The following is a 9,199-nucleotide window of genomic DNA, read 5'->3' on the forward strand; positions in this document are numbered from 1 at the left end:
AGGTCCAGGAAGCCCGGCGCCACCACGGCGCCGCCCAGGTCGATGCGCTCGACGCCCTCGGTGCGGTAGTAGTAGTTGGGCGTGATGCAGCCCGTCTCCGGCGAGAAATACAGGTCCTGGGGCACCAGCTCGCCGGCCAGGCAGAGCTGGCAGTTGGTGAAGCAGCAGAGGGTCGGGATGCTGCCGGCGGTGGGCGGTTGGTGGGTGGACATTTTTGTTTTCTTTTTCTTTTATTTCTTTCTTTTGGTTAGGGGTGGGATGGGAGGAAGTTGGGAAAGATTGGAGATATGTAACTTGGAGTGATAAGTTATAACTTATAAGTTATAACTATGGGCGGTTATTATATAATCCTTGGCATGCTCAATTCGAATGGAGTCAGTTGGTGCTCTTCGGGCATTATGGGTATTGTAAGTGTCTACAACGCACTGACCGAGTGGATATGTCTTCGACTAGAAGTATCCTGAGTTCCAGAACCCAACTTCGACTCCAACCCAGTCCCAGACCCATATTCAACCATCTATCCTCACCCTTTTCGAGGTCGCTGGTTGTGACTGCGGCTCCAAATTCGGTGCTCTCTCAGTTATTGATCCAGCACTTCTAGAATCCTGCTCTGACACCATCGTCTCGTCAAAATTGGTCCTTCCAAACAGCTTCTGCGGCACCCTGAGCCTCGCCACACGCCCTTCAAGCCCCTCCTCCTCCTCCCCCTTCGCAAACTCCAAAAACCCCATCTCCTTGATAATCCGATTCATCGTTCCATCATCCAACAAACTCTTCTCCGCTCTTCGCAGTTCCACATTGCTCATCTCCTTCCTACGCTTCAGCATCCGATCCTCAAGCGTTCCCCTCAAAACCAACGTCTCTACATACACCGGTTTGGTCTGTCCAATCCGATGTGCCCGCTTGATGGCCTGAGCCTCAATGTTGGGCTGCCAGATCGGGTTGACGATGTATACACGGTTGGCGGCAGCAATGTGCAGGCCGTGTGAGGCTTGTCGGATGTCCATCAGGAGGATACGGATGGCCGGGTTGGAATTGAAAAGAGAGAGGTACTGTGAGCGCAGGGTTTGGGGAAGAGTGTTGGCGTAGATCAAGAAGGAGAAGGAGAGAAGTTCCAAGGCTTCGGCTAGCCAGAAGGCAACGTTGTTAGTGTCGTAGAAGACTATGATTTTGCATGTCGGTTGGTGCAGGGAGATTTGGTCCACGAGGTAGCTGAGTTTGGCGGAGGAGAAGCCGATGATCTTGGTGTTCCGGAGAGGTGAGTCGGGTGGCAGAGATGGTGGTTGTGAAGAGTTATTGAGTCGAGCACGTTTGGAGGCAGAGCTGTCTGCTAAGCTTGTGATCCTCTTTCGTTTCGTTTGGTCCTTGATCTTCGGCTCCTCGATCAGCTGAGAGCCCGCCACACGGTTCTTGGCTGCTGTCCTGTCCTCATCGACTGCACGTTTGCGGGCTGCTTGCATAGCCCTGAGTCCAGCTCCAGGAAGTCCTTCCATCGGATCGTCATCTCCCACATGTTCTTCAACGTATTTCTGGGCTGCTCTGGCTTGGACAGTACCAAGAAGCAAGGGCTGCGAGGGTTGGCCAAGTGCCCAAGTCTCAGCCGCCTGCTCTGGGAAGTCGTCCACGATAACACCGACCTCGTGCAAAGTAGAGAATGCAAGCCAACCAGGATCGTTGACAGCTCGTTCTCCAGCCTCAACAGCGCTCATGAGGAGACGTCGGTCAGTTGCTGAGATGGTCTGAGCATTTTCCATCAGATACTTCTTACTGATCCGAACAGGCTCCTCAACATCGTGTTTCTTGAAGCCGACCCAGTGAAAGCTCGACTGTCGCAGATTACTGATAAGGAGATCTAGCTGTCTTCGGTTCTTTGGGTGAAACATGTAATCTTCGTCTGATCGTTCCGAAGTGACTGCATTGGACACGAGAACTGTGTTGAAAAGATTAATTGATAGCTTGTCATAGAATGACGGCTCAAGATAAACAACTTGGTTGTGTAGTGGAGGCAGCGAAAGATCGATCTCGATGTCTTCGATGGTATGACGAACAATAATGCTTTCGAGAAGGCCACGTAAGCCGGTTACATTTCTTCGCCTCCCTTTGTTGTCGAACGGCGATAAATACCTCGACCAACTGGCATGATCAGACCCAGGCATGTTGGCCCATGGCTGTACCTTCAGAAATCTGGTGATGATCATCCTAAGCTTGTCAAGATCTCGGCTTTCTCGATCCAAGACATCACTCCGGCGCCGCTTTTGAAGTGTATGCTGCAGATCATTGTGCGCCGCTCCCTTGTCTGAAATCGTTTCATTTGCAGCCAGTCCCACCTCCACGCCACGAAGAGAGTTAGATGGTGTTCCTGACACTACCCATCGGCGGTCGAAGTACATCTTTTCAAGCATCGCCATAGCATTGGTACGAACCGCTGCCGTACTAGCAAACCCTACTCCTTCGTCCAGAATGACGCGAAGCCATCGGAGGTCAGTAAGTGGTGACTGATACTGTTCACCAGCTCTCGGCCGTTTGCCGGTGTTCAGGTCATCGTCCCGGTATTCTTGATCAAAGCGACCTTTGGTGATCAAAACAACATCGTAATCCGTCAGTTGGTCACGATGAGGGATGGCCTTGCAAGTATGATCGAGGACAAGCACATCAAGCGCACCGGCCTCTGTATGCTTCTTGATCTCCTGCTGCCATTGAACCAACAGATTTGGTGGAACGATGATCAGGTTCGTTGAGCATAGTCTCACACTCTTCTCAGTTCGCCGCTTGCCATTTCGATTGGGCGTTTGAGGAGTCAAGAGACGCTCTGTGTACTCTTTGAAAGAAGATCGGAGCATGTCAAGGCATCTATCGTGATGAAAGCCGCTCATGGCAAGATCATGGAATTCAACCTTCCAAGGCACAGCATCGTCAATGATTTTGGCTACCGCCATTTCAGCTAAGCTTGCCACTTCCAGACGCGCTTTCCTTGGTATTCCTAATCGATCCTCCGGCATACGGGAGTAATGCCCTTTGGTAGCTGATATAACTGCAAGGCATATGAGAGTCTTCCCATAGCCCATAGTCTCCGCTAAGATGCCTCCTCTTGGCTCCTCATACAATGGAGGTTGTAAAAGCAAAATGCCTTCCTCCTTGTCGTAGTAGAACGACTGACCAGTGGGCCCGCAGAAGCAAGGCTTCCGTGGATCTGGTGATCTTTTGGGAGACGTTTCTCTCTGAATCATCATGGCTGCTGATCGTTGTTGGTACGAGTACAGCAAAGTCTGAAGTCCAGCCACCGAATTGTCAAAAATATCTTCCATTGCTCGTCTGGCATGGACATCAACAATCTTCTCGGCTAAGGGTGCGGGTGAGGGTAACGTATTGAACAGATAGAAGAGTGATTCTTGCTCTGGACAGACCAAGTAAGACTCGAAAGCAGTATCAGGACCCCAATCGCCATTCCAAGCAGATTTCGATTTGTCCACATAAGTCAATATGTGCTTTAGAAGCCTCCTGCATTCGAGTAGGGAGCTTTTGCGGATAAATCGTCCCATATTTTCAGCATTGACTAAGATTCGGACAGAATAATGGCCTGCATGACTCTGGTTTGCCACGACATCTGTCTCGATCCAGCCTCGCTCGATCAAGGCATCGATCTTAGTCCCTGGAAAGGGAGTGCTTGCATGAGGTCCGCCAACGCAAAGACAACTGTCAAGTTCCAAGACGTCTAACTCTAGGCACTGATAGACTCTGATCGTTCCCAAATCAAGGGGAGTGGTCGGTTCCTTAATCTCTGGTGGTCGGTCGAGTGAAAATGCTGAAGAGGTCGGACAACAACTTTCTTGAAGTTCCCCTAGCATCTGACCCATGATTTCTGGCGATGTTGGCAGGGAAGCACTTCCATCATAACTGGATACGGAGGAGGAATCAAGAGGAGTACATTCGGACTCTGACGGGTGAAGAAGGGACATGGTACGTTATAAAGTCTTCGAGGACTTCTTGCAGTGATCAGAAAGGTTATTTCAGCGTATCGACATATACTCCCTATCATCAGGGGTCAGATGAGGCCAAGACTTTCTTCATCAGGCACCTCTGTAGAGGTAGCGTCTTTGTGGGGATTCTTTGAAAGAGACAGCGAGGGGCAAAGTTATTCTTTCATGCCTTGAATGTGAACCAGTGGCCTTCAGAGCATGTCAACACTTCAAGAAACAGTTGTTGAAGCAAGGTCATGGCTCTTGTTACATATCTCGATGTCTCGATATCTCGATATCTATGGTGGCCGGTCCAGACCAACACCGCATGTCTCCTGTTTTAGGCAGCTGCCGATGTTCTGGTGAGTTCGGCGCAGACAATCCATCCCTGACCGGAGGCTGTTATATAACCAGACTTTACATCTTCCACGCCAAAGTTTACTGTATTAAATCACTTGAGATGGAGAAAACGGTTATCCGACAGCAGAAATATTGTGATTGTCAGGCTAGAGATATCTTGGTAACCGATTTATGCGCATAGCCAATGGCATTTCCAACCGTCTTAGGCCGGATAGCAAAAGGCGTCCTCTGTAGGACAACGTCCCGATTGATGGCGGATCAACTTTGCTATCTGTTCGGAGTTCTCTTCTCGTTATCATCCTGGTCACCAGCTGATCAGGCTCGCAACCCGGACAACAAGAAGAGAGAAAAATTTTCATCGACTGTTCCGCGCGCGCACATCCTCTGATTGTCTCCGGCCCAACATCCCCTCCCTACAGTAGCAGCACAGAGGTGACTCCGGCGCAGTCGAGGAAGGTGCGAGGGCCAGAAAGACGAGTACGCTAGCAGCAGCAAGAACGGTCGGCCGTCCATCGGCTCTGAACCGGCAAGGACCACGAGAAGCAAGAAAACTATCATCCATCACAAGACGCTCTTCGTCGCGATATGGTGATCGGCGACTTATGTTCCACTCCATCACGCGACTCATAGACAGTGCCACAACGTCCGTTCCGAGTAACCAGACAAAGAGCTAAGGTCAAGAGAAGGGGCAAGGAAGGAAAGCTAGTACGCTCGACGCAAACACCATGTCATCTCCCACCACTGTACATAGACTTATCCAAGAGAAAGAAAATTATTCGACTGTTCGCATGTCTCTGGACCAATGTCCGGATGCAGAAGTGGAAGAGAGTAAAAAATACACACAGCATGTCTCATACAACATCATATCCTATGCTCGGCCACCCAGCGGCCCGCAAGTCATTAAGTCTTCCGATCAATCGGAAACAATCCTTGCCTTCTACTCATTCTTAGTGCTCGTGTCTCATCGCTTATAATCTGGATAGACCTCGGCATGACTCGAGACTCTGTTGTGGCCGCCCTTGGTCGCCTCTTTTCGCAAAGAGGAATCGTAGTTTCGTTGGCCAGCAAACCCAAGCTTGTGCTCCGAGTACGCATCTTCTCCTGTCGAATTAGATCTTGTATACTCGGGCGCTGGGCCCAGGCCGCCGCTTGCAGGGCGTTCGGGATGGTATGTGTCCAAGGCAATGTCTTGGAAGCCGGCTCGGTTGCTCTGGTAGGCGTCACCAACTCCACCCTCAGCTCGTGTCTTGTCTTTGCCGAACCACAAAGTCAATGCTCTGATGATGCCGATCAGAAGAATGGCCACCCAGATGAGTAGTACAACAGTGGAGATCAAGGCTTCAGTTCTGATTCCATCCTCGATGCGATTGGTCATACGCACGACAATCGATGAAATCTTGTCCTTGGCTGCATCACCCGGCTCGGAAAGAAAAGATTCAGCCTTTGGGTCATTGGCGGAGGCAATTGAGGCCACTGCGCCCAGGCTGAATGTGTCGTTGGCCATAAGGGGAAAGTCAATGCGCGCGTTCTCAGAGACCCAAGTGAGTGCTTTTTGTATGCCAGCCACTTTGAGGAGCACAAGACAGTTTAGGACTTCTTTGATAGGGTCGTAGAGGACTGTACCACCGAAGGTGTCGTTGAGAACGCCTGAAACGCCGTCAACGAAAACGTTGAGAGTGTCGTTGACTGCACCGGTGGTAGTGTTGACCCAGCCGAAGAGATTGGAGTTGATGTCCTCATTTGTCGCAGCGATGGCCTTGTTGGTACCGATGGCCCATTGCTCACTTGCATTGTTGAGCGAGGTGACGACTTGATCGGCAAACGCACCGACCTGACTGGCGAGGTTGGGTACTTCCCTCTCCAGCGCTCTCAGCATGACTGCTTGGCAAGCACACGAGAACAGGCCTGCCACACCAAGTGAGAGGACAAACAATGCCGGAGTTGAAGTCGCGTAAGCAATCACCCATCTTGTCAAGATCTGTCGGCGAGGCGATTTGAACCGGTTAGCCACTTTGATACCGGTAGATGACGTGTAAGGTCTGCTGACGATGTAAACCACATCCATCGGGTCGTGAGCGTTCGAATGGACGAGTTGGGAGCGTTCTTGCATCGTTCGCCAGCGTTTGATTTCACGCCAAGCCATAGGGATGCAGATCAGGATGGCGGCGGTCAAAAGTACACCAAGGAAGATCGTGCGAGCGACATGAGCAAGGTTCAGCAGATCATCGAAAAAGTTGTTGATGCTGTTGTTGTCACTGCAAAATGTGAGTTGCTCTCTCTGAGGTACCGGGAAAACCGAACGATCAAAAGTGTAGTTGCCCATTGCATTCTTCATCAGCAGCTTTACTTCCTTGAATGGCAATCGAATCGCATTGTCCGTGAAGTTCTGGACCTCGGCAAAGGTCGGAATCGAGTTGTTCAACTTGTCGAGGCCTTGACTTAAGTCTCCAGGGAGTTTGAGGTTATTCAAGGAATCAATTTGTTTGCTAAGATCAAGCTCAGGTGGATCGGCCGTGTTCAGGAAGCCAAGAGAGACTTTGTCGAGGGCATCAATGAAACTTTTATAGGTATCCTCAAAGCCTTGGACTGCCTTGCCCATGTCCTCGCCGATACCGTCGATTGCTTTGTTCAGTGCATCCTGAGCGTCCTCGACTACCTTCAGTGCAACGTGAAGACTTCCGCCGACAGCAAGGGTGATCAGGCAGACGTATGTCGAGGTCATCATGTTAATGACAAACAAGACAATCTCTTCGACGCCCGTCACGCTCATTGTTGTCATTTCCATAAGGCCATTGACGGCTCTTTCCACGCCAGTGGCAGTCAACTCATTCACGCCTTGTGCCATGTAATGGGGCATCGATGCCATGGCGCTTCCCATCGATTCGACACTGGAACATGCAGAGAGTGCTTCTCGTCGAGCGGAATCGAGGTCGTTCTTGAGGCCGGAGACAGCTATGAGGCTTCGAGCAAGGACGAGGAGGAGCAGGATAGTCCATCGATTGATCCAGACTTGTGATAGACGGGCCCGGAGGCCGAGATAGGGTGTGATGGATGGTGCTGTGTATGGTGTAGGTCGTGGTGGGTCTTGGTTGGAGTAGTAATTTTGCATCTCATGACTGCCAGCAGGCATGGATGGAGGTGCTGGTCGGTTCGACATCGCTGTGGTCGAGGCAAGGAAGTTTCTAAGCGCAGACATCGAAGGCATGAGTAAGCTGGCCAAACCGAAGTATGCTTGCAAAAGGTTCAATGATTGAGTGAAGCTAGAAACTGTGGTGGCATTAAAGACCGAGAGGGCGAAGCAAGAATTCACAGCACCAGGCGCGAGATTGACTGTAGGAATATAAATAGACAAATAGAAGTGACTGGAACAAAGGAGACTCGTGGTGATACACAATGAATGAGAGTAATAGATGGTGGTCGAAGTTCACAGTCAATTGTGCTATTCAACAAAGAGAGGGACCGCGTAGCGCATTGTAGTCTGAATGCCTGGCCTGAATGAATATGAGATCTAAACATACCGCAAATTTGCCCTCCCCACAGCCAGCGGCTCGACCAGCGTGGTCATGTACAAACAAGCAACACTGCTCGGAATGGATTGTCGTTTCAGGTCGCATGCCTTGACATGACTGGTTCGTCCTCAGGTGGTCGCCAAGACTGACGATAGTTTTTTGTGCAGTGGTTATCCTTCCAGGGCGCGTAACCAGCCCAAAAATAGCGGCCACCTGCCAGGGAAGCTGCGAGCCAGTGCTTCGCTCCATACGACTCGCGCTTGTAAGCACCGTTCATAGTAAGAACGATCAATTTTCGCTGTGTCGCGTAGAGTGAAGGGGAAGATGTAAGGCTCACGAGCTCCTCTGGGTTGCTGCTTTATCCCACTGTCGCAGCTGTCGTGCAACTGGATCCACAGAACCACTCAATCAGTCATCTTCTGTACGTTCTTTTGACTGGATTGACGATCGCGTGTGTCCCAAGATCCAGTTGCACAACTACTTTTGATCAGGGCCGACGAGTGAGGAGGCACAAGAGGAGCAACAAAGACGAAGTGCCTACCTGCGGATCAAGAGAAGAGCCTCCGACCACCCCTCCCTTTAACTAATTACTACGTAGTATGTAAGAGCTGGGCTCTCTTCAGGTCTAACCCGGTTAAGCTGAGAGTTGTGGCAAAGCCATCCAAAACGGGGGTTTCCAGCCACACTTTGCTAGTACTAATCATTAGACTCTTCCTTGGAACCATCCCTGTTGCTGGGCTCTAATTCTTTGCATCATAGTGATGAGCAAGTCTAGCCGCAAAATCAGTCTTAAGATTGCTTCCTCTCAGCAGAGGCTCAATGACGATGCCCCTATCATCCCTACTGAAGACTTGAATTGGGTGACTTGTTGCTGACGTACAGTACTAGGACAAAAGTATCGGACCAACCCCACTTTCAGACCCCACCAACATTTTGGACCATCTTCATACAATTTACCATAGTAAGTTACCAACTTGATGGATTCTGATGAAAAACGGCTCAGAATGTTCAGAAACATCCAGAGATTGAGGCTGGGCTATTTTCCTAAATAGGCAGTCGATATTCAGAATCTGGTGTACCATCCTTTAGCCGCAATGACCGTATTCACTCGACTATCCATACTCTTGATGAGATTGGCCACAGCTTCTTCTCCTATAGCATCCCAACCCTCATAAATTGCTCTGAACAGACGTTGATAATCCTCCTCCGATTTGCCCATATTAATTAGCTCTGGATGGTGATCATTGATCCATTGCTTGAGTTGCGCCCAGAGGTGTTCAATTAGGTTGAGATCAGGACTATAGGCTGGCCATTCCATCAATTCTATGCCCTCCTCTTGAAGCCAATTGATAATCTTCTTTGCAGTATGGATTC

General features: G+C 50.2%; 2 protein-coding genes across 2 annotated transcripts; both read right to left on the reverse strand.

The window, feature by feature from the left end:
- Nucleotides 1–509: 509 nt before the first annotated feature.
- EPUS_03418 (uncharacterized protein) lies at nucleotides 510–3,956 on the reverse strand (the record flags this gene model as incomplete). The annotated part of the gene is made up of 1 exon (XM_007801976.1): nucleotides 510–3,956. The coding sequence occupies one exon, from the start codon at nucleotides 3,954–3,956 to the stop codon at nucleotides 510–512; it is 3,447 nt and encodes a 1,148-aa protein (XP_007800167.1).
- Nucleotides 3,957–5,277: 1,321 nt separating this feature from the next.
- EPUS_03419 (Plasma membrane fusion protein PRM1) lies at nucleotides 5,278–7,473 on the reverse strand (the record flags this gene model as incomplete). The annotated part of the gene is made up of 1 exon (XM_007801977.1): nucleotides 5,278–7,473. One exon carries the CDS (start codon nucleotides 7,471–7,473, stop codon nucleotides 5,278–5,280), a length of 2,196 nt encoding a protein of 731 aa, XP_007800168.1.
- Between the last annotated feature and the right edge of the window lie 1,726 nt (nucleotides 7,474–9,199).

This window comes from Endocarpon pusillum (genome assembly GCF_000464535.1).
Source record: "Endocarpon pusillum Z07020 unplaced genomic scaffold scaffold1403, whole genome shotgun sequence".
Classification (NCBI taxonomy): domain Eukaryota; kingdom Fungi; phylum Ascomycota; class Eurotiomycetes; order Verrucariales; family Verrucariaceae; genus Endocarpon; species Endocarpon pusillum.